This window comes from Thamnophis sirtalis, unplaced genomic scaffold, assembly GCF_051295495.1.
Source record: "Thamnophis sirtalis isolate CommonGarterSnake01/CBP01778 unplaced genomic scaffold, rThaSir2_p1.2 scaffold_7, whole genome shotgun sequence".
Classification (NCBI taxonomy): domain Eukaryota; kingdom Metazoa; phylum Chordata; class Lepidosauria; order Squamata; family Natricidae; genus Thamnophis; species Thamnophis sirtalis.
In genome coordinates this window covers 15,209,994-15,236,511 of record NW_028261387.1, presented here as the reverse complement: position 1 = coordinate 15,236,511, position 26,518 = coordinate 15,209,994, and the positions used below count along the sequence as shown (strand labels likewise).

Below are 26,518 nucleotides of genomic sequence, written 5' to 3'. Positions count from 1 at the left end.
CCCACTTCTGTTTTGTACTGTGCAAAATCCTATTGAGATGTTTCTACCCCCAAGGCCTTTAGAACCTCTGCACACCTATGAACTCTCTAACATCTCTTGAATATTTTTGAGGCGCATAAGCAATGGCATTCAACAGTCCAAACATTTCAAATGAAAGACATAATTAACTCTCTTGCATAAGAAGCCAAGAATGTATACTTTTTTTGAAAAAAGAAACATACTACTGCAAAGACTCAATTACAATAAATATTTAAGAAAGACTCCTGCAAACCTATGACAAAGGGCAGGGAAGCTGTTTGGGGCATAATATGGAATAGAATTATTTACATTTTACCCTTCTGATTTATAAGAGAGTAGATAATACAAACATGTACAATTTTTTCAGTGTGTACATAGCTGATATGTTAATTATCTCAGGGAAATAATAAATTCCATCCTTATTGCCAGATGTAAAAGAAGTTCTCAAAAGCTTTTCCTATATTCCATAAATTCATAGCTCCAAGAAAACTCTTGACCAAAAATGTAATTTGGATTTATACAAAGCTTACGTTGGTTTCAAAAGAAGAGAATGGAAGAAAATGTACACTAGTTTATTTGTTCAGTAGAGCAAGCTCATTTCCCAGATTTAAAATAAATATGAAGAAACCTACATGTTCAGCTGCCACCCTCAGACAATGTCCAGTTTGGAACTGGGGAGAGGGAAAAGCCACATTTGGAGCCCTAAAGCAACCATCTTTTCTCCTCTCTAGCTTTGTCTACCCTGCACGTTTTAAGCAATCCAAGGTCAGAACCTTGGGTGAAGAAAGGAAAGGTTATACATATATTAATATTATATATTAAATTTGTATGCCACCCATCTCACCACAAGGTGACTTTGGCTGGCTTACAACATTAAAATGAAACCATAAATGTATAAAATCACATCGAAACGGCAATTAAATACAAACTATAACTAAAGATGGGGAAGAAGAGAGAATATACAGGGAGTGAGATGGAGACTGCTATTAGTTGATCAACCACCTTCAGCGTGAAATTCCCCCATCAAGGCCCCAAGCCAACTGGCAGAGCCAGGTCTCCACGCTCTTATGGAAAATCAGGAGGGTGGGTGCTCCAAAGGGCGGGGCCACAGCAGAGAAGGCTTTGATTGAGGGGATCCACAGCATATATCATAAAGAAGCTACGTTCAGACAAGTTTCCCATCAGTGTACTGGGGTTGGCAACTGAAATCAGATGGGTCATTGGTTCATGCCTTTAGAATTTCTGTTTTCAGTGAAATGTAAAAAAATTCCCACTTTCATTAAAAAAGAGTTTCATAAGACCCTTACAGCTGATTTAGCCTTTATATCAAGATGTGGTAGCCGTTGAATAGTAATTGTTGCCCAGTTTTTTTATTAAGCTATGAATATACTGACAGTATAACCAATTATGTTGTATATATGATGTACAATGACAATAAAGGTTGTACTATACTAGTAGATACAATAAAGCACTTGCCATGCTTTTTTCAATGTACCCATGCTTAGGTTCCATTCATACATATTGACTAGAATCTAGGACAGCATTTCTCAACCTTGGCAATTTTAAGACATGTGGACTTCAACCTCCAGAATTCTCCAGCCAGCACTCATCTGGAACCAAAATTATTCCAGAATCCAGAACAAAACTGAATCTATATCAAAACTGACAATATTGTTCTTACAAAGTTAAATATACCCTCACCTTGCATTTAGTGACAAGGTTTCCAATTATGACCAATTAGATCCCACAGATTAGGCCTCCTCCGAATACCATCTGCTAGCCAATGTCGACTGTCGACCCCTCGGGGGGGGGCCTTCTCTGTGGCTGCTCCGGCCCTCTGGAACGATCTCCCCGTGGAGATCTGGACCCTCACCACCCTTCAGGCTTTCCGCAAAGCCATTAAGACCTGGCTGTTCTGGCAGGCCTGGGGCTGATGAGTTCCCAGCCCCACTTGAATTGTTGCGACTGTTGCTTTGTTTTTAACTTGTTTGTCTTTTTGTTTTGTTGTTTGTATTCCCTTCCACCTTTGTTTGTTAGCCGCCCTGAGTCCCTCGGGAATAGGGCGGCATACAAATGGAATAAACATTTCCAACATTTCCAAACATTTCCACAGTGGGCAGATATTAGTTCAAAAGTCTTGATTTTAGGACATTATTTGTTAAAAACGTCCTTTAATATTAACTTATATGATACACTGCACAATAAAACCCCAATGGCATTCTGAGCATTTATTTATCCTTCTATAAAAAGCAAATTTGTTACCTGTTATCACATTTATATCTGGGTACTGAGTTTCACATAGAGTAACTGCTTTGCTATCCTTCTCAAATGCCTCTCGGAGTTCTTTCTTCACAGCTGCCGACCCACATAAACGGTAGAGCCCTACAACCTAGAAATAAAATATAAATCTTACAGAGCAACATCATTTAGTTTAATATAAAAATATAAATCAAATATTCAACAGAAATGCAATCTTAAGTATCTTTGTACTCAATATACCAAGATGTCCATAAAAGACTCTAAAAGGATTAGAAGGAAAACCTGTATGAAATAAAATCTTTATCAGAATAAAGCAAAATTATCCATGTTGCATTAAGCATATTGACTGTGCTAAATAACTGTGGTAATGGAGAGGAAATAGCTATTTTAATTGCAATGAATAGAGTGGTATAATAGGACGAGACCAAAGTTTATCCATATTTACCACAAAAGCTTAGAGTTTGTAAGCTTTCACAGGGACTTTACATTCAGTCCTAGTCATCAAACTGATGGGTTAGCTCCATCTCGCATTATCTACCCTAGTAGAGTCTACCTGCCTACTCTATTAGAATCCTTTCCCAAGAAGTCAAGGAAAAATGTCATAGAGGGGCTTTCTCAGGGATAATCATTTTGAATCAAATGTGATGTTCAAAAAGCAACTGGACTTTGTTGGTTTGTTCCTTGAAAATGTTTTGCTTCTTATCCAAGAAGCTTCTTCAGTTCTCAATTCAGTTCTTCAGAACTCAAGAAGCTTCTTGGATGAGAAGCAAAACATTTTCAAGGAAAAAAACCTCCAAGAATGCCTAGTTGCCTTTGGAAAAGCACCCTTGGGACAACCATGACCTTGATGATTGGGAATCTCCATCGACACTCACTTTGAAATACAGAAGCCTGCATCTTGAAATGAGGATGGACTCTTTCCTATATAAAGTGTTGTCTGCACTGAGGGTGAGCTGTAAAATATGATTTATAGGTTAGAGTGTTGTGGGATCTAGATGTTTCTGGGTTGTTTAATAAACTGAGGTTAAATAAACCATTAGTTGCTAAAAACTGCAAACCCAGTTTTTATCCCCTCAATGCAGCACTCCTGATATAGTTATTCTTACAGTCAGAAAATGGAAAAGGATACACTGTACTATTATCTTTTAAATAATAAATTATCCATATTAATTAAATTATGGTGATGCATTTAGTGCAATTTGGACTTACAAAGATGTTTTGTCTGTTTTTATAGAAGCAAATATTTTTCTTCTGCATGGTACAGCCAAATATCACATGTCAAGAAATCATGGGCAGGCAATTTGCTAGCAGTAAAACATTTAAAAGGCTCTTCTGATTAGGAATATATATGCTTTAAAGAATGGACCAACATAGTTTCAGCACAAAATTTTTTAAAAATCTAAATCATACCACGAAAAATCGCTTATTTCCTAGCAAAAGTAGAAGTAATCTTAAGAGTTTTTTAAAAGGCAATTCCATTATAGCTAACATAAAAGGGAAAATAAGTTATAGTAAGAAAGTTGTATTATCTTAGCATTTTTAATGGAAGCTGGAATAGAAATTTAACTAATAACAATAGCACCTCATGTACACACTATGTGTATCACTCACTCTTTTAGATGCTTCATTATTACAAATGAATTATTTCAGTTGTAGGGTGAAGCATTGTTACTGCACAATGCAATGTAAGAGAGTGAGACATGGAATATATCTGGTATTTTTTTTAATCCAAATATTTCTCATATAAATGCATCCTGTTACAGTGATAGAGTCTAAACCAGAACTAAATGTTTACATGCTACTTGAAATTCAGGATTACATTTTCTCTAACAAATGGAGAAGTTGGATAAATAATTCTTTTGTAATATAAACTAAAGCAGTATAAAAAAGCTTTAGTCATCAACATTAAATACCAAAGAGTATTATGGTACTTCAAATACTAACTCATTTATTACATTTTTGTCCAGAGCCCAGTCCACAAAAACTTCAACCACAATATATTTGCTAGACTTTTGTTATTTTTTTCAATCTCCTTTTGGAAATTTCTAGATTAATGGTCCTTAAAAGCACTACATTCTTATGATCGAAGGGACAAGGTAAAGCACATTTAAAATCTAGCTGCATTTAAAACCTGAGATCTAAAAGGCTTAAATACAAGGCATTGAACTTTCCCATAATAGGAAATCTTTGTGCATAAAGATGTCCAGTGATACCCATTTGCTGAATACTGGGGTGAGATTTGTGGGTGTTCCTGGACTCTGTTACCCACTTGTATTTTTAACCCCAGATGTGCATATTCTGCATATATCTTTATATCTAAGGCTGCCCTGGAGCATTTTCTTAATCCTGTCAAACATCCACCGTAATTCTAAAAGCATGGTGGCTGACAGGCTACCTGTTATACTGAAAATCAAATTCCCTACAGGACAGGCTACTTGTTATACTGAAAAACAAATTGCCTACAGCTCATGCCAAGCATTTTGTAGAGCCACGTTAGACATCTTTTTAAAATCAGTTGGCTTCCCATGAATTTTATGAAGGCAGGAAGAAATCGTTCTAATGGGCTTCATGATTTCTGAGCTTTTGAGATAGGGGGGAAAAAAATCAGATATAGGTTGCCTGAAGTGAAAGTAAATAATCCTATTTTGACTGAATGATGCAACAGTCTGCTGTGATACTAGCAACATCTGTAGGGCAATGCCTACAATTCCCACAGAAGCAACATATAAAATTACCCTTTCAAGAAAAACCCTCTACTCTCAGTTTTGTTTAATTACAATTTCTGAATCTTACATCCTGTTTGATATTTTTCTGCCCTTATAAATTACAAATGCCACCATTACACTACTGGTTTGGAAATCCTAAAGGCTAGTCACCTAAAATTTGGCAAATGCAAAAGGATTGTAGGCTGCACAAAAGATGACAATTCTTTTTGTTCATCTCATCTTGTACCCCAATGTTAAGAAGATGGCCAGCTATCCAAATGAAGATAATGAGGTACGGGACGTTGTATTCTTTGGATTTAAATAACTGTGTGTGTGTGTGTGTGTGTGTGTGTGTGTGTGTGTGTGTGTGCATGCATGTATGTATATAGAGATAGCACAATGACAATTTACCTGGCAACCTCTTTTTTCAATCTCCGTAATGCACTTTTTCATCAAGAGAGGGACCATCAAACCTTCATTTTCCTTCTCAACAACCTTCCGAGCATCAACTCCGAAGAGTATCGGTTCTCGTTCTCCATCTGTTCCACCAAGAGAATTCTCCCACTGTTCCAGAAGAGTTAGCTTGACATAGATAAGACCTCTAGGCTCCAGTTTTACTGCCAACTGATGAGTCCTCGTCACACGAAAAAGAGCAGGAAGAACTACCGTACCATGGCAGCAGACCCGGTTTTTCCTTGGCATGGGCTCCCAGCTGAAAACCACTAATTTTAGATGCTGAGCATTTTCTATCTCTATGTTGAAAGTGTGATCCATGTCCAAAAATGTTGTTCTGCAAGTCAGCAAAGCGGTCCTTGCTTTATTGACTGAATCTACCTGAATTGCACAGAAGACATCTTTTGAGTCCATCCGCGGTGGTTTCAGATCCTCTGCACCATAGAAGTGAATGCTCATGAGTCCAGATATGTACTGGGAACATTTGGGTTGGTCAGCAAAAGTGTAGTGTCGAAAAGCATCAATGTCTATTTCTGATTTATTACCCATGTTACCTGCAAATACTTCCTTTCCTTTCCCAACTCTGCTTTCAGCTCCGTATTTCCCTGATTTCGCTATAAGCTCAGGAGAGTCTCCATCGCTGAGGTAGCCCCCTTTGCTGGAGGATTTGGAAGTCCCCCTGTTTTTCTTTTTATAGCTGTGTTGAGAGGATACACTGCTATCAAGATGATACCGGCTTATAACATTCCTGCTAGCAGCTGCTGTTACATTCCCAGAAGAAGCTAACGGTGCATGGCCTACCTCCTGGCAATTATTTTTAAGCAACAAAGAATTGTCTGAGCTATTATGGCTTGAATTTCCTTTGACACTGAGCTTCCTGCTGAGTTCAGGCAATTTTTTCATCTTCATGGAAAGTTTCCTGACTGTTCTTGGGGATTTTATTTTATCAGGGAAAGACCAGTTTATCGAGCCACCTTTTTTCAATGGGTTTGGGCTTGGAGGAGAATATTCTGCTGTTCCTGTCTCTGCCTTGTTTGCAGACATGATTCCAGGACCTTTGAAAAAAGAAAAGAAAGAGAATATTAAAAAAAAATACTTGGAAATGAAAAGGCTACTTCTTTGTCAGGATCTGAAAAAAAAATGTCTATTTGGAAAGATGATGAGCACCATCTACATCAGAGTTCCCCAACCTTTCTGATTTTGCAGACTGGGGGGGCGGGGAGAGTTCTGCACATGTGGCGGCCATGTGCACACAGCTCCATTTGTGCAAGCGGCAGAAAAGCACAAATGCTTGCCCACCACTCGCACAAGTAGGGATGTGTGTGCTTACCCACCACCTCTGCGGCCCAGTTCCGTGGGGCTCAAGTCCCCGTAGTTGGCTGGGGCCCGGGCGTTGGGGACCACTGATCTACATTATTCCCATAAATACCCCTTCCTGTGTGCCAGAACAACCAAGAACATGTGTCCCGTCCCCCCCGCCTTTCCTTAAAAGAGACAAAGGGGGCAGATGCTACCTCGGAATCACTGACCCAGTCCTCTGCTGATGGACCATTCTGCTTGTTTTGTTCTCTTGCATATGTTAAATTGATGTCTTTCAAAAGAAAAGCTGAATGTAGCTGTTTTGTTTCAGCATCTCTTTTGAAAATAACATTCTATGATTACACTGTCAAGTTCTGGAAAAGATTGCAAAACAAATTTGCTTTAGGCTCTTGTGCATTTCAAAGGTGGTAATTTGCTTTTTATGGTTTTTCTTTTCTTTGCAAACAAACATGTATGCCTCTTCTCATTGTGGGAAGTTATCATCCAGCCCTCTCCCAGAAAAATGAAATATCCTAGGAAATATTGAAAAGGCAGAATATTTCTCTGGATGTGAAAAGAAAGAAACATGTTTTAAAAGACAGAATAGTTGCCTGTAGCTTCCTGCCCATCCCCAGTTAATGGGCCATTGAGATGGCCAGGCTAGCCCACTTTACATAATAAAGACTTCAGCTACAGAAAGGCATGATAATATACTGAACTGACCACAAGGCATCTGAGAACTCATCACAGCCTAGAGAGTAGCCCCCTGCATGGCACCATGGGAGTCTGACAACCAATCAGAATACATTTCTTACACAGGAACAGGAAACAGAGAGGTGGGACTAAACAGGGTATAAAAAGCCTCAGCCCTTCTTGGATTCTCCACCAACATTGAAGCATGTGATCACCTTTTCTGTTCGGGGCTCAAGCCATGTAGCCCTGTCCAACAATAAACCATCTTCCCAAGAAACCTCCATGTCTCCAGTGTCTTCTTCCCCATTTGGAGCTGAACCCAGAAGGACATTTCTTTCAACATCATTATGGCAGAGTGAACTTATGATATATTTGGAACCAATTCTCCACAAATTTCCAGCATGACTTATCTCTTTGAATCCACTAATAAATCCTTTCTTACACGATGTTTGCTACATTTATCAAAGAAATCTGAATTTCATAAACAACCAATGAAATTAGTTAATCAATATTGGATTCATAATTAGTTATTTGCATATTCAAGGTATTTTCTAACCAGTTTAATAGGAGGAAATAAATAAAAATGCAGAACTGGAATACAGCATACACTAATAGCAATTTATACACCATAGTTTTTCATAGTGAAAGATGAGCCCCCATAAACTTTTGTTCATGGCTCTTACATCACGGAAGTGGAAGGCTCACCTAAACATTTTCACATCATAACCCTGTTTACTATCTAATAAGTCTACGTCTAATTCTATTACAAATATACAATAACTCTACTGTATTCCAAATTCAGCAATTTCATACACCTAAGGGTTAAAAACAGATGTTCACTACAAACTGTCAACTGTAATTGAATATAATTGGGTGAAGGGGCTTTATCCTCTAGTATCCTTTGTGAGATAATAGGACATCACTAGATCAGGGGTTTCCAACGTTGGCAACTTTAAGCCTGGCGGACTTCTTTAAGCCTGGCGGAGTTGAAGTCCACCAGGCTTAAAGTTGCCAGCGTTGGAGACCTCTGCACTCATACTGCCAGAATATGGAGAGGGGAAATGCTGACTTTGAGCCATGCAGTTTTTCAAGTTGGTATTTTTATACATGTGTTTCAGCAATAAAGGGATTTTGGAAAACTTTATGGACACATTTCACCTCACATCACAAAATACAAAGCCATTTTTCCTGTAGAATTGGGAGACAATAAGAAGAATCTATTCTTTAGTTTTTCCTCTAGTATTCTAAAATATACTCAAAGCGACAAGAAATAATAGCAGTAGACTTATATACCGCTTCATAGGGCTTTCAGCCCTCTCTAAGCGGTTTACAGAGAGTCAGCATATTGCCCCCAACAATCTGGGTCCTCATTTTACCCACCTCGGAAGGATGGAAGGCTGAGTCAACCCTGAGCCGGTGGGATTTGAACCGCTGAACTGCTGATCTAGCAGTAGCCTGCAGTGCTGCATTTAACCACTGCGCCACCTTGGCTCTGATCTGGAATATCTGGAAAGCACAGGTCGTAACCTAATCAATCCGCCAAAGGGACCAGAATGGTCCTCCAGACCATCATTTTGCTCATTTGTACCATAAACACTACAGAGAGCACATTTAGCAATACCAGTTAAACTTATATACCGCTTCACAGTGATTTACAGCACTCTCTAAGTGGTTTACAGAGTCAGCATATTGCTCCCAACAATCTGGGTCCTCACTAAAAAGTAAAGCAAGCATGCATCTGACCCTTAATTCAATTTTTCTTTCCCATCCAACAACCAACCAGGAAAATTAACCAAACAAAATATAAGCAAATGCTTATGAAAAAAAACTTATCAATCCCCCTATCACTACTTAGATACCTATATTATGGCCTGGAGCAGTGGTGGGTTTCAAAAATTGTTCAAACCTACTCTGTGGGTGTGGCCTCCTTTGTGGGAGTGGCTTGCTGCCCATGTGACCAGATGGGAGTGGCTTGCCGCCCATGTGAATGGATATGAAGATGCCGACGACACTTGTCAGAACCACCTTAAATTACCTCACACACAGCACTGGCATGCATGAGAATATGATGTAAACTTGTTTTTTAAAAGGCATCTTTGGTTTGCGTTAAAACAACTTCAACACACACAATGTTCTGATTGCACCACAAACACAGTAGTCATCCTTACCTTCCACAGAGGCACTGAGTTTTATAAATATGAGCATGATAGTGTAGAATAATCATATCCAAGGACCAGTGGTGGGTTTCAAAAAATTTTGGAACCTCTTCTGTAGGTGTGGCCTGCTTTCCGTGTCCACTGGAAAGGAGTTCATGGCTTCCATGACAGCCATGGGCTTGACCCAGGTAATTCGGGGCCCAACCCATGCAGCGGGTCACATGCTCGACCTCGTATTCCTCTCGGAGCAGTGGATGTGTGATCTTGGTCTGAGGGGTAATGAGATCATACCCCTGTCGTGGTCAGACCACTGCCTACTGAGGCTTGACTTCCGGAGGCCAAACCCCCACCGTAGGGAGGAGGAACCGACCAGGTGGTTCCGCCCCAGGCGACTTATGGACCCATTGAGGTTCCAGACGGAGCTTGGGGTCATTCCTGATACTCTCGCCCACAGTTCGGCGGAGACTCTGGTTGCCGCCTGGCACTCGGCGGCGTCGGAGTCTCTTGATCGGATTGCGCCACTACGGCCCCTCCGGGTCAGTGGATCCCGGAGGCCCCCTTGGTTTACCGAGGAGCTCCGGGAGAAGAAACGCCGGAGGAGATGCCTAGAGCACCAGTGGAGGTCCGATAAGTCCGAGGCGAACCGAGCACTTCTAACCACCTGCACCAAGGACTACGTCCGAGCATTAAGAACTGCCAAAAGATCATACATTTCTGCCTTGGTTGCGTCCGCCGAGTCACGCCCAGCCGCCCTGTTTAGGATAACCCGCTCCCTCCTTAACAGGAGGGATGCGGGAGACCCCTTGCAGGGTAGGGCTGAGGACTATGCTCAATTCTTGGCGGACAAAATAGCTCGGTTTCGGTCGGACTTGGACTCCACCGCAGTAGATCCAGCCGAGACACAGGAGGACCGCTTGGCAAATCATCTCTGGGTTGAGTTCCAGGATGTTGCCTCTGGGGATGTGGACAAGGCCATTCGAGCTGTAAGTGCCTCCACCTGTATTCTGGACCCGTGTCCCTCCTGGCTGGTTGCCAACAGCAGGGAGGTGACACATGGCTGGATCCAGGCGGTCGTGACCGCCTCCCTTCGGGAGGGGCACTTCCCCGCCGTACTTAAAACGGCGGTGGTGAGACCCCTCCTGAAGAAACCATCCTTGGATCCAGCCATTTTAAACAACTTTCGTCCTGTCTCCAACCTCCCCTTTATCGGGAAGGTTGTTGAGAAGGTGGTGGCCTTCCAGCTTCAACGGGCCTTGGAGGAAGCTAGTTATCTTGACCCCTTCCAGTCCGGCTTCAGACCTGGTTACAGCACAGAAACCGCTTTGGTCGCATTGACCGATGATCTCTGGAGGGCCAGAGATGGAGGCTATGCATCCATCCTGGTTCTCCTTGACCTCTCAGCGGCTTTCGATACCATCGACCATGGTATCCTTCTGCGACGACTGCGGGAGGTGGGAGTGGGAGGCACTGTTTTACAGTGGTTCTCCTCCTACCTCTCGGACAGGTCGCAGTCGGTGTTGGTCGGGGGGCAGAGATCGTCCCTGAGGCCCCTAACATGTGGGGTGCCACAGGGTTCGGTCTTATCCCCCCTACTATTTAACATTTACATGAAACCGCTGGGCGAGATCATTCGGAGGCACGGGATAAAATACCACCAATATGCGGACGATACGCAACTGTATCTGTCCGCCCCGTGCCAACTCAATGAAGCGGTGGACGTGATGAACCAGGGTCTAGAGGCCGTTAGGAACTGGATGAGCGCTAACAAACTGGTACTCAACCCGGACAAGACCGAGTGGCTGTTGTGCTTCCCTCCCAATAATTTGGCTAATGTACCAACACTTAGGCTGGGGGGTCAAATTTTACACCCCTCAGATAGGGTCCGCAACTTAGGAGTCCTCCTGGACCCACAGCTGACTTTTGACCACCAGCTGTCAGCTGTGACCAGGGGGGCATTTGCCCAGGTTCGCCTGGTCCGCCAGTTGCGGCCCTACCTAGACCGGGAGGCTCTCACAACAGTCACTCGAGCCCTTGTGATCTCTAGGCTGGAATACTGCAATGGGCTCTACATGGGGTTGCCCTTGAAGTGCATCCGGCGACTACAGTTAGTCCAGAATGCAGCCGCGCGAGTGATAGTGGGCGCACCGCGGTTCGCCCACGTTACACCTGTCCTCCGCGAGCTGCACTGGCTACCTGTTGGTCTCCGGGTGCGCTTCAGGGTACTGATGACCACCTTTAAAGCACTCCATGGTAGTGGATCTGGGTACTTGAGAGACCGCCTCCTGCCGATTACCTCCCTTCGACCAATTCGATCGCACAGACTGGGCCTCCTCCGAATCCCATCTGCCAGTCAATGCCGACTGGCGACCACACGGAGGAGAGCCTTTTCTGTTGCAGCTCCGACCCGGTGGAACGATCTCCCCGCTGAGATCCGTACCCTCACCACCGTCCAGACCTTCCGCGCAGCCCTCAAGATCTGGCTCTCCCAGCAGGCCTGGGGATAGGTTCCTAATTCACCCGCCCGAGTGTTTGATTGTTGAACGAAAGTTGTGTTTTACTATTTTTTTCTTTGTTCACATTTTGTTTTGTTTTTGATGTTGCACTTCCCTCCCTTGTGATTGTAAGCCGCCCTGAGTCCCCTCAGGGAAAAGGGCGGCCTATAAATTTTAATAAATTCAAATTCAAATTCAAATTCAAATTCACTGGTGGAACCTCTTCTAACCGGTTCGGTAGATTTGACGAACCGGTTCTATCGAATAGGTGCGAACTGGTAGGAACCCACCTCTGGCCTGGAGTCACCTTATAGGAGAGCTGGGCAACATAAGTATTAATTAATTAAATTTTAGGGTGCTGCTGTTAGCAGGAGCCCTGTTGCTTAGTGACCAAGTAGGCATTGTGTTTTTACAGCATCACACAAATCATTCAAATTTTTTTATGTAGCTTACCCAATTAGAAACAGATACAAATAAATAGCACCTTATCCACATTCTGCAGAATCCCTGTTATTTTCTTAAACGGAAGCTAAATCGCTCTCTTTTCTTGCTGGAAATTGACAAGTAGGCTTTGTTTTTTAAAAACGATGAAGACAATTCTACAAAATATGTTTTCCAGAGCCACAGTGAAAGTTCTTGTTTCACTCAACTGCTTTGCTTCTATTGAGGCTATTTCCTTACATGGAATAGACTATTTCTAGCACACCCGCTGTGTTTTTCTGGCAACAGCTCATAAAAAATGTGGTATTTGATAAATCTGGACAAAGGCCTCTCTTGTACTGCAAATCACCACACAGTCTCACTAGTGTGTTGCACTGAGGCATTCCATAGTAATCAGGGCAAAGTTTTAATTAATTCACATTAATCTTTCTCTGTCAGAAGCCTCTGGCAAAGGCTTAGAAAAGCAAGCCAAAAAATTAAAAAAAACCTGAGAAGTCAATCTAACATTCCTGACATTTTATCTTGAACTTCCGGTGGCTTCATAAAGTCTTCCTATTCATTCTTTGTTGGAACGATAATTGTAAGTGATATTGTCACTATAGGCCAGTGTTTCTCAACCTTGGCAACTTGAAGATGTCCGGACTTCAATTCCCAGAATTCCCCAGCCAGCGAATGCATTCGCTGGCTGGGGAATTCTGGGAGTTGAAGTCCGGACATCTTCAAGTTGCCAAGGTTGAGAAACACTGCTATAGGCTGTCAGCAGCTGGTATTTCTAACTCAGTATTCCATTTTACAAATTATTTTTAAATCCTACTAAAAGGAGGTCATATGGTCATTATTGACCAAGTCAGAAAATCTCCTTTCAGCATAAAAATGAAGTATATTAAAAGTTATGCAATATGTGTGCCTGTTCCTTCTGTACACACTATGATTTCACTTATTCAATAGAAGACCTATTTTTTAAGGATTTGAATCCACCACAGCTTCTAAAGGCTAAACATGTTTATGATTAACACTGATAATTCTGTTTACACTAATCACACAATGTAGAATTATGAAATGGTTCAATATTCATAGCACTGCTTATTCACATTTGTATTACCATATATTTATTTATTAAATTTATACTCCCATCATTTCACTGTTGAAATTTCTCTGGGGGAAAAAAACTACGAAAAGTCATTTGTCATAGCTTATAACATAACCAAGCAAACCCCAATCTGTACAACACATTGATCCTAAATCGATATAAGTCTATATAAGTGATATCTAGAGAGGCCTGAAAGGCCTATGAAGCGGTATATAAGTCTACTGCTATTGCTATTGCTATCTTCTATCCGCCTGTCTGTTTATTTATTTGTCTATCTGCAATACTTCAGAATTTGTTCTAAAAATACCAGTCTGCAACACTTTAAGTAGCCACATTTTTCTCTGAAACATCCAGGAGTGGACATGGCAATTGTGCAACCACCTGAGGTACTTCTTCCAAATCATTTCTAAAGCAGTATATGGCTCATTTGCTTGTTTATGTGTGTATGTACACTGAAGAATTATTTTATAAAATCTTTATTAAAGAATTGTGCTGCAGTTTGCAGAGGATAGCCATACAATTCAAGCAAAGCCCCCACTGCTAAGGATGTGCTGTCAGGTGCTATGCCTCACATACAAAGTACCACACAGCCTTTTACCATTATCCCAAATACTGCACAGTCCTAATTTCAAGAGCTAACTGGAACAATGCTTTTTTTGCTTTTCCTATAAGCAAAGTCAGCTCCATCAAAAGCCTTCACCTCCAATCACCAAACACTAGCTGTCTATCTCCATGCGCATCCACTTATATGTAATAGTTATGAGCTCTGGCACTCCTCACGGTGAACAAGCATCTTCTGACAAGTCTCCAGTGAGGTAATGTGGCTACAAATGTTTCCTCATTATTTCAGAAGGCCAAAGCTATTAAGCCTTAAAAATTCAAAAGGACCACAAATCTTGTGCAAAAAAAAAAAAAAAAAAGGAAACAGTGTGATAAAAATTACAAGCAATATGTAGACTTCGGGAAGTTCAATACAGATTCTACTTCATTTCAGTCTCTTCCTTAACTTAAAATAGGACCTGCTCTAATTTTCCAAAGGAAGACTGAAAAAGGAGATAAGCATAGTTCTATAAACATGGTCTCTAAAATCCTCACCAAGGAGCACTATAGTTAAGATGGAAATAGCAATTGCAATGAAAAGACAAACTTATTTCGAGAAACTTGCAATTGCCTTAAAAGGGGTGGTTGTTTTTTTTTCTAGGACAAAGCAGTGTTTATACTTTTTGATAAGAAAAAGCTGCTCCTTCGTTCTAGAATGCTTTTTAATGGCAAGGGGAGTGAGACACTACTTGCACTAGAGAAAATAAAACAATAAATTCTAAGGAACGTAGGAGTCTGTAGCAATTTAAGCACCATGCCATCTTCTGGGAATGCAGTTCCTGGAGCGCTTCTGTGCCATGTAACTTAAGACTGTTTTTAGTAATCCTTCAAGAGGAACAGTTCCGGTGCCACATTTAGATATCCGCACGAAGTCACAGCACTGAAGGAGAAAGGTACAGTACTTTTTAAAGAGGAGTCAGTAGGTCACTTTAGTATCCAGAACTTTGGAGGTGAGGGTGGTGGGTGCAGAATCGGCAACAGCAAAGAAGGGGGGGAAAGTGATGAAAGACGCATTGTTACGTTGCAAAGCATATATGCCTCTTTGGGACTTGCTGTCTAATGCTGCAATGTAAGTTTAAAAAAATGGCAGAGCTTACATCATGATGTCTCCACTGCAGCTTTTGTTATTTTGTCATTATTATAATTGGCTGTGGATAGGGCATAGGGCAAGAGATGGGAGTGGGAGTGGAATAGAGCAGTGTTTCTCAATCTTCGCTACTTTAAGATGTGTGGACTTCAACTCCCAGAATTCCCCAGCCAGCCATGTTGGCTAGGGAACTCTGGGAGTTGAAATCTACACATCTTAAACATGCTAAGATTGAGAAACACCGGAGTAGAGTAAGTGGATAAAGTATGAGGAAAGCATTCATTGTTCTACAATACAGGCAGTCCTCATTTAGCAACTACAATTGGAACCAACAACTGTGTTAATAGCAAAGTGTTCACTACGTAAAACCACAAATATGCTTACAAGCTCACTTCAGCTTTCTCTGGCTTTAAAGGCTTGCAAAGGTAGCAAATGTGAGGATTAATCATAAAGTCAAAAAAGAAGTTATTTTTAAAGTTACTTTTTCATTAATGTTGTAACTGTAATCCAGCACATAAAGTGTAGATATTAGAATGATTCTTACTGTGTTTAAAATATCACTGTAGCAAAAGAATTATCAGTTCTACCGTCAATCCATATAAGCCTAGCATATTTTGCTTACAGCTTCACATTCATATAATGTTAGCTTGTTTGGCTTAATATACTTTATGTAGTCATTTTGCCTAGATAAACTGTCATTTTCAGTTTAACTAAAATTAATAGTAGATACCTTAGCAGGATTAAGTGAAATGTTAAGTATTCCTTAGCAATAAAGCCAATTACTTAACAGTAGGAAGTCTCCTCATCAATTATTTCATTCAAAGAGATCCTCATTCAACTCACACAAAATCCCAAGAGGCATTTAAAATAGCTTCATTAACTCCATAAAGAAACAGTGCAGGATAAACTCATAAACAATGTCCCCAGAGTTCATTATAGTCTCATAATCAAAACATTCAATAAAGCAGTGACTTTTTTGCCTGTGATATGAACGTTCCTATTTCTCTAATAAATGAGGGGATGTGTTACAAACCTCAACTAAAACAAGTGGAAAAAAGAATCACTGAATTACACTGCAATATAAATGCATACAGTTTAAAATAGTCCAGTTAGTAAATAAAATCCGTTATTAACATTTTAGCAAAAGCCATAAAAATAAAAATGTGCCAAGAAAAACGTTAACAGTGCTGCTCAGCAAATGAACCCCCCCCCTTAATGTTAATCATCTTCCCTCAAACACACCAACCCGGAGACTACAGTACTATGTTCATACATTAGGAGTAAAGTCGTCCTGAGCGTAATGAGGCTATTTCCGCGAAACACACACACACACACACACACACACACACACACACACACCATACTTGTTTGCAGCTTATGAAGAAATATATATTTTGGCAAATAACATTGAGTTATTACATTATAACCTCTGTTGTTCCAAAGTATAACTAAAGTTATATCGTAGTATCTCCTCTAACAAATTCAAAGATTAATTAAGACATTTCTCTCCAGACCAATGGATATAAAAACATAATTTGAGGATTGATTTTGTCTTTCTATAAGAGGAGACATGTAAAGATAAAACTCACAGATTGCTTTGTGACTACAAAGAGAGGACATAAACATTTAGAATGAATAAGAGAAAACAGAAATATAATGCTCTCCAAAACTGGTTCAATCTTACCAAAGTTATAATTGATTTAAATAATTTACTGAAAGAGGTACTTTAGAATGAGAAGGATTCTTCTCTTCTGGATTCATTCAAGGTCCCACATCTTTTTCCCATTCACAGAAACCACCCTGGCTGTCTGTGCATACAAGTGCAAACACAGAGACTTTGCTAAGGGAAAAAATGAAGGGACAATTCATTCATATATATGAAGTTGTCTGGAACAATTTCCAAAACAATCATATAAACCTGGAAAAAGTCATAGCTGTATATATGCATTCCAAAGCATCTTTGTTGAAACATCTGCAGAGATGTATGTTCAAGATTATATGAAACATTCAGAAGTCAGCTAAAATTGATGGTGTGGTTTAGTGTTTTACGCAATTGTGATGTACTAGACTATATTAAGCAATTTTCCTTCTGATTTATTTAAAAAATGGGGATAGCCTGTAGAAAATCATGTAAATTATCCTGATATTTTTCCATGAACATCTTCTCTTAATATTGTAAGATAAAATGTAAAGTCCATGAACTTTCATACTTGAAGCCAGAACCTCACATACATATCCAGTCCTTCAGGTTTAATATAACTTACAGGAATAATATTTAGGCATATGATTGATTTTAGATCCCTCAAAATCTTTCCCCAAAGCCACAATTTAAAAAATTGTGTTGGATACAGCGTGTAAGTTCAAGCTTGAGTAATAAATAAGTCTTAAAATGAAAATATAGTAAAGGTTCTCCTCACACATGTGCTAGTCGTTCCCAACTCTAGGGGGCAGTGCTCATCTCCATTTCAAAGCCAAAGAGCCAGCGCTGTCCGAAGATGTCTCCATAGTCATGTGGCCAGTATGACTAAAGGCCGAAGGTGCATTGAACACTGTTACCTTCCCACCAATGTGGTCCCTATTTTTCTACTTGCATTTTTTACGTGCTTTCGAACTACTAGGTTGTCAGAAGCTGGGACAAGTAACGGGAGTTCACTCCGTTATGTGGCACTAGGGATTCGAACTGCCTAACTGCCAACCTTCTGATCGACAAGCTCAGCGTCTTAGCTACTGAGCCACTGTATCCCACAAAATTAAAATATAAAAGTATATAAAAACTTATCTCAAGGCAGGTAAACTGTCAAACTATGAAAATGTTAAAATAAATCAGTAGAAGAAGTAGAACTTCCTATAAAAATTAAGATTAAAATAAAGAGATTTATTAGTTGGTATTTAATGAGATAAAATATGTACTCTAAATCTTTTCCTCATACTTTCTTTTAGCATAAGGGAACTATTCAGCAGCTTGAAGCTCCATTTGGAGTAAATCCCAAAATGTTTTCTATTTGCAAAGTTTGCATTACAGACCCCATAAACGATTACAGACCAATCATAGTAAATGTATTTTGAAAAAATAAGTGTAGGTAAAATGAAATCCAGCTTAATTTTGGAGGGAAGCTGTCAATACTCCAAGTTACCTGTACAACAAATGTACACCTGTACAACTTGCTTCGTGTACACTTAATTAGAAACTATTTAAAGTTATGATTGAACAAAAGGGACCTACATATCCTTTTAGTTGTGATTGTCGCAGCATCCCCACCATCACATCAGCACGATTCAGGCAATTAGTTTGCAATTATGGCACCACACCCTCCCTTGGGAACATGATTGCAATTTTCAATTTCCATTGCTGGCTTCCGACAAGTAAATTAATGGGGAAGTTAACTAGTCACATGTAGTGATCACATAACCATGGGAGGCTGTGACCTGCAGGATTCATAAAAAGCAAAGGAGACTGCTGGAATTGTTCCTGTGAGTCAGGGGTGTCAAACTAGCAGCCCGTAGCCTGAATGCATCACGCACTGGCCATGCCCACCCCCGGTTTAGCGAAGGGGGAAAAAGGTCACAATAAGTCACGTGACGACATGACAAGGTGAGTTTGACACTTCTGCTGTAAGTCAATGAAGTCACTTCACATTGCAACTTGTGCTACATCATTTAGCAATGGAATTGAGATTTCTGATCTCAATTAGCATTGGTAAGCGAGGACTGCCTATTTTACAAATGTAATTTACTGTATCTTTCCTCAGAAGAAGAAAAAAATCTACATTTTTGTAGCAGTTATTGATTCTCAATGTACCACTTCACAGTAATGGTGCCAAATAAATTTCTTTTCCTCTCTATAGAATAGTTACAGTTTAATGGTTTTTATAATCTTAGCATGCTAAACAATAATTTGCCACCTTAATACATGTGTGATTTAAATAAAAACAAATGCAGCCAGGAGTTAATATGAAGTGGAAGAAACCAGCTGTGATTCAGATATGCTTTCTGCCCACTCTGACAGAGTAGAACATTAAGATTTCCCACAGGCCTCAGATATGGCAAAATCTTATAAAAATGTACTCTGATGCACACACATTATTAGGAAATGCATATATTATATGTACAAATAATTATTTCAGGTGAACATGATATTCAGAGCCGAGGTGGCGCAGTGGTTAGAGTGCTGTACTGCAGGCTACTTCAGCTACTTCAGCTGACTGCAGTTCAGCAGTTCGGCTGTTCAAATCTCACCGGCTCAGGGTTGACTCAGCCTTCCATCCTTCCGAGGTGGGTAAAATGAGGACCCGGATTGTTGTTGGGGGCGATATGCTGACTCTGTAAACCGCTTAGAGAGGGCTGAAAGCCCTATGAAGCGGTATATAAGTCTAACTGCTATTGCTATTGCTATTCATACAAAATGGACATCTACACATCTAAGTAGGTTATGTATAACTAGCTCCAAGTTAAGATTTGAATTTTCACCTCTCTAAAACATGACTGTGTCACATGGGTGGGGGGGCAGGCAGACATAATTGTACTGTAAGTTAAATGTTTGCATTGCTCTTACCTCCTGTAGTAGCTTTAAGAACACCTTCATCCACTGCAGACCCAGTCAGAGTATTGCATACAGGCTTTGGCTTTTGTGTTTGCAAATATTCCACTGAATGCACATTATCTATTTGACTTGTTTCTCTAGGCTGACCATTTCCAGAACAGTCTAAAAATTGAGGAAGGCCTTCATTATGCCCTATGACTTTGATTAAATCATTCCCAGATGCTATTTTAAAATTCAAGGCTTGGGAGTCCAAATGATTATTATGGCCACTTAGAAAACAAGGGAACTCAGGCTCATCATCTTCAGGGATAGGATTGTACCATATTTCTCCTTCATCATCTGCATCATTATCTTCACCAAAATCTAAAGTACAGTTTTGTAGTGCCAAAGATCTTGTTCCATTCTCAGCAGCATGTGCAGAACTGACTCTTCCTCTAGGGCTTTCCTGTCCTAGAAATTTGGAAAAAGTCTGAGGCATTTTTGGCTCAAAGAAAGGACTGGAAGATTTCAGTACCTGGTAATTTTCTCCTGAAAATTTCTTGTAAGAGTTTCCTTTTTCCAAACTAGGTACTCTCCGAGAACTTTGATGCAACCAGTTCCGCTTCTTGGACACAGTAATGCTAGCAATCTGAGGCCTGCACTCAGAAACTTCACTGGATTTCAAGTTCTTAAGTTCTCTTCTGCTCACAGAAGGTATGTAAACATTTTCGATCAGCTCTATAAAATCGAAGAGGGGAAAAAATAGTATGTTAGATGCTATCAAGTTGACATTATTGATATCAGGTGTACGTAAAATATTGTAACATAAAAAAGAGCCATAAAATGACACAATGCAATCAGATTTCATCCATGAAGATAATAATAGTCCAGTTGCAAAATGGCAAAACTTATTCTGTCCATGTAACAGAATCAAGGGTGATATGATTAAATACTACATGATAAACTGTGCTGACAGAAATACAACAAGCTGTTTTAAAGATACAGTCCAAATGAATCATAGACATTTATCAAATATAAACTACCACAGAAAAAGAACTTGCAAAGCTAGTCATCCATCAAGATGATGGCCAAATTATTACCAAAATCTTGATAATGTTTTCTCTACTGACATTCGTGCAACTTTGTAATGTTAGAAAGACTTGTTATTAAATGTCAGGTGCTTCGTTAAGCATGGCTGATATATATTTGGTATAGAATTGCAGTATTTTTTCAGACCATGGTCAACATAATACATCAGATCCAGTCTTAACCACAATGACTTTTATATCTATTTTAATGAGTCTATGACAAATTTTATTTAGTGCCGCTAAATGCAATAGCAATAAATTTAGGTTTTACTCAACGGCCTGATAATATATTTCAAAAGCTGTACGATTATGTCCACAAGATTATATAGATTTATTTCTATTTCTCCCTATCTAAAGTAATTTAAACTTAGACGATGGCGCTGGCTAGGCCATACATTGAGAATGCCAGATAATCGAATCCCAAAAATTTCCCTGCTTGCAGAGCCTGGTCCGACCTGGAAACAGCCAAAAGGAGGTGTTCGTCTAACCACTCTGCGTCACTTCAAACGGAAAGCCGAAGATATAGTCATGCGCCCATTCAATCTTAGCCGAAAATCATATAATAGCGACTGACTGCACCACCTGACAACCCTAGCCCAGGACCGAAAACAGTGGCGTCAAATTTCCATGGAAGTCGCCTATACCCACGATGGGTGAAGAGGCGTCAAGTACAAGTACAAGTACAAGTACAATAATATTGTGAGCAGGATCCAATTTGGGTTGGTCACTGGGACCAGAGGTTTTGTCTTCTGAGCTTTCAGACTTGTGCTGGAGCCCATCCTGAGAGAACTTCTCTATGGCAGACTATGGCAGAGTGGAAGTTCTCTGAAGATGGGCTCCAGTACAAGTGTGAAATCTCAGAAGACAAAGCTTCTGGCCCTGGTGACTGACCCACATTGGATCTTGCAACATTATCTTGGTACATGTTTGTCTTCATTCGTGAATATTATGAGAAGTCACAAAATATGTTTACAGCTGAAAGCAGTTCACCTTCCTTTAAAGCCTTAATAGCCCTAACTCTATCCATTTATTTAAGATGGATTTTTAATAAATGTATTCCTTCTGCTTCTAATGAAAACAAATACTAAAATGACCTAATCCTTTATGACCTATCCCACATTTTGACTGCATTGGTTTTAGGATTAAACTCATCTTTATGTCTCAAGCACAATCCCCATCTTTATCAGCTTAAGAAAACACTATTTCACATCTTCATTGTCAAGTGTAAACTCATGGATGTTGATATTACCTTGTCTTCTTTGTATTTAAAGGTAACACAGCCTTTCTTTCTGTTTTTATTCTCACAAGGTCTTCTAAGTCTCCTTTAAAGATGGAGAATCCCTCATTTAAATACAATCCATTCTAAATTGAACTTGCTATCATTTAATTGCTCACTGTGCTAGTATTTATATTTTGCTTTAAATTGTAATTCTAAGGAAGATGCTATAACTCTACATGCCAAAAAATTGTTCACAACATAGCAAATCTTACTTCTTGAACATATCTGCTTCTATGTGCCTATTCAACTCTGTATAATTAAAAGGTACGTTATAATTATGTGCATTGTAACCTCCCCATGCCTGTAAAACAATATGTGAAATATAATAATATTTTGCAACCAATACTTAGAATGCTTTTGCTAATTACATTTTTCTGAATAAGTGTTTTGTAATAAATCTAGGAGGATTTAAAGCAATGAAACTTTAAACCTGGTATAATCCTAAAACAGAACATAAAACAAAATGTGGCTGCACGCTTGAAAAGCATTTTCTACTACAGTAATTTAGTATGTACTTACATCGAAAAGTTGTAACATGAAAGAAAAAGAAACCATATTAAAATGTAACTGATTCTACAGTTAACGAGAGACCACACACTGCTAAAAGGGCAAGATAAGGAATGCCTATTAATGTAATTTAGTCTTTCTTCAAACATTATGAAAAGCATAAACACCTGTAAAGAGCCTTTTCACCTGAGCACAGTAACATTGGGGGATGGGTCCTGAATAACACAGCAGGTTTACTTCTTGGATTTTCCAGCAACACCCAGAGAGAATTTGTACAAAGGTGTGTAAAATTCCTGGAAATTCAACAAACTTTAGAGGCAGTTGTAGTAGCTGGTATTGATTCCAATTCCTCCATGAAGAAAATATGCATAATTTGGGGAGACTAAGCAAATATTTGTAGTATCTCTCTCTCACACACACAACATTTAGAAAAGCAAGCTTAACTCAAGCAAAAGTAGCTTGGCAGTCATATTTCTCCACTCACTGAAGGAATCAGAGGGTGGATATGCAGGGGTGGGTTTCAGGCGGTTCGCGGCAGTCCCCGCGAACCGGTTGGTCAGCAAACCCGGAAGTAACTTCCGGGAACACCGAAGGATCCACCCGCCCGCCCGCATTTCTTACCCGGTTTTGACAAGTTCTGCGCTTCCACACATGCGCAGAACGCATACAGCGCCTGCGTGATCCTCCCGGAGCAGCTGGAGCATCGCACAGGCACTAGTACGCATGCGTGCACTGCGCGCATGCACGAGGATGCCGCCGGCCCCGTTCCAACCGAACTGGTTGGAACGGGGCGAGAAACCCACCCCTGTGGATATGGAACACCCTTGCCGTACATCTACTACTTAACTAAGTTTATGATTAAGCAGGATGGATTATGCAACTTGAATGCTTCTGAGATGTGAACAATCAATCTCCAGGTATTTTGAATTTATGAAATTCAGTGTGGGCATATAATTCTGCCTGTATCATGTTATAGTAAAGTGCTGGACTGGCACTAGGGAGACTAAGTCTACCCTTAGCTATGGAAACTTCCTACATAACTTTGGGCCACTCATTCTTGTTTAGCCTAGTGGCTCTAGCCTATGTCACAGATTGTCTGCTGAAGAAAAAAGGGGGGAAAGAGAATATTATGCTTGTCACTTTGAACTCCTAAATGAAAAATATGATACATATCTAACAAATGCATAAATTCCACTAAACCTTGACTATTATCTCTGCTAACTCATAAGAATTGAACTTCAAGATACAAGGAAGTCACCAAACTGGCTAATTCTATAATAAGATAAATATCTCTGTATTTGAAGGTTAATATAACAAAAGAAACAGAAATAACCTTTTTTTTTTAACTACTGTTCAATTATGTCCAATTCCAGGACACTGCCTGGTGAAGTCCCTGCTGTTTTCTTGGCATGGTCCTTCAAAACTGGTTTGCATCCCTTCCTTTCTAAAGCTGAGAAAAAGTGACTGGCTGAAGGTCACTCAGGGCTCGTTCCTAATGTGGGACTAAAGCTCATGATCTCGTGGTTTTCTAGCCTGATGCCTTAAGCACTATTCCCAACTAGGGCTCAATCTACAGATCAGAATATATTAAAATAGATGCTTATTCCTACATTATAGATAGCTGTGTTTCTGAAGACTGGATTCTGAACAGTTTCCATAACTGTTCACACATAACCATACATGTAAAAACTAGATTTAAGGCTATGTCTTGTTCTTTAAAAACAACAACAAATAATTTAGCTGATTCAGAAGTCATTCAATAATGCAAGTGGTAGAATTAAAGGTTTGGTAAAGCTACACGCTTCTGAGATAGCCTTCCTTGTCTGTTATATAGGCATGCAAGAGCAACGTGGTACAGTGCTTAAGGTGTTGGAGCATGGAGATTTAGATTCTGCTCCTTCCTTAAGTACAGAAGCTCACTGGGTGATTTTGGGAACTCACTCTCTCTCAAGCCTATTCTAAAAAATCTAACAACTTGCACTGAAGTAGACCAATAGATTTGGTCCATAATGTTCAGTGAAGATGCCTTCATATTGTAATGAACTGATTCAGGATGATGATGATGATAATATAGGCATACACAATAAAAAAGTCATTATCCCAACAAATAATTAATCAATTGCCATTTTAAAACCTACAACAGACCAGATCTGGAGTTAAGGCATAGTTAGGAAGGCTCTCCCCCAATTTTTTCCCCTTCATAGTAATTTTGCCATTAAAAGATAGTTAATTCTACTTTGTCCCATCTTCTTCCCTGACCCTATATACATTTAGTGAGATTCAGGCTTAGGCTGAACTATTGCAATGCTGGGTTAAAAGAAATAAATGGAATGAGACTTAGAAAGATTGCTTCACATATGGGTACTTGAATAAGTGAGTTATTAACTCACTTTAGCCACACACAATTAATATACAAAGGAAGCCATTTTCTAGAAATGGCCATGCTGAGTTGGCAGCTCTTCCTAGAATATTTCACCCCTCAGAATAGACAGAATAAAATGAAGTCACGGGGCTTCACCAGACCCATGTTTTTTTTCAATTTCTGCTGCTGCTTGAAGCAAGGATTTTGAAAAAGAGATAAGAAAAGTATTTATGTATATATCACTGATATTTCCAGGAGTCCATGAAAATAAAATAGTCAGTTCAGTTTTGAAAAGGTTCTTATGTAGGTATGCAAAATATCCAAAATAACCAATATCAATTTAAATCAGGCCAGTTTATTCAAATCATCTTTTTGAACTGAATTTGAAAATCAAACATTAACACAGCCTTTATTTCAACTTCTGAAACCACTTGCCTAACTGTGTATCAGATAGTCTAACTGTTTTGGACTATAATGCTCATTACCCCCAGCTTCCCACCCAGGGAATGATGTATGTTGTAGTCCAATTTTATTAGCACTGCCCATTTTTTTAATCTGCTGTCCAAAGTGTGTTGAATGGCAGCTCAGAGTTAGGAGTGTTACAATATGCTCAATCTAGAGGTGATCTAATTAGGGAATGTCGAAGATCACATATGGAGACATCATTCGTGAACGCATATCAATTGAGAGAAATAAGAAGTAGGTGTGTAGCAAATATCATGTGGAAACCCTAATTCTCTTCACCGGGTATCCAAATTCCTAAAACAATAGCAACATGTTAGAGTATACATTGTTTTCGTGGCAATTTTTCACAGGTTATGATACTAGCTACATAAGGATTGTCAAATGTGCTTATTTCTCATTCTCACTTGCACTCTTATCAACGGGAGTTCCGAAAACATGACACCATATGCTTCAAACTATAATAACGCAGCCAAAGAAAAACACATTTAAACTGTCCACACTGAACAGAAACAATTTACACAACTATTAACATTTAACCAGACTGTATCACGCAGCAGGTTATGCCAAAAGGAACTCAACTGTGGTACGTTCTCAATGGAAAATGACTAGCTCTGCTCTGCAAACATGGACAGAGACTCTTTCTCTCCTGCAAAATTAGCCTGCTATTTACATTTTAGGATTTGGCATAGGAGTTTGCATGCCTTCTGGGTTAAAAATTAGGAGGGTTGTATAATATTGTGTAAACAAGGTTCAATCAACTTCACTGCATAAATCATGTATTCCAGGCTGGAAAAGTGAAGCTACCTTTTTTGCTCTGGAAGCTACTGAAGAGATAAGCCAATTGGAAAAAGAACACATAGTACATGAGGTTTTTGGTATCAGCTTTCAAAATGGCTGGTTTTCTAGGCTTAGCAGACATTCAACAAGCTAAATCTTCCACAATCACAGAGAAGCAAGAAAGAGGAGAAAGTCTTAACAGCAAAAGTGGGCCAAAGCCCTTAAGCT

General features: G+C 39.7%; 1 protein-coding gene across 2 annotated transcripts in view; it reads right to left on the bottom strand.

Moving 5' to 3' along the window:
- The window catches only part of SYDE2 (synapse defective Rho GTPase homolog 2), a 48,520-nt gene that overhangs the window by 19,948 nt on the left and 2,054 nt on the right, over positions 1–26,518 (bottom strand). For both annotated transcript variants that reach the window (XM_087719360.1, XM_087719361.1), the window contains exons 2-4: positions 19,846–20,550; positions 5,394–6,490; positions 2,281–2,407 (exon numbers count right to left, since the gene is read on the bottom strand). In XM_087719360.1, coding sequence (XP_087575486.1) covers positions 2,281–2,407; positions 5,394–6,490; positions 19,846–20,550 — 1,929 coding nt within the window. The remainder of the gene's footprint in view (positions 1–2,280; positions 2,408–5,393; positions 6,491–19,845; positions 20,551–26,518) is intronic.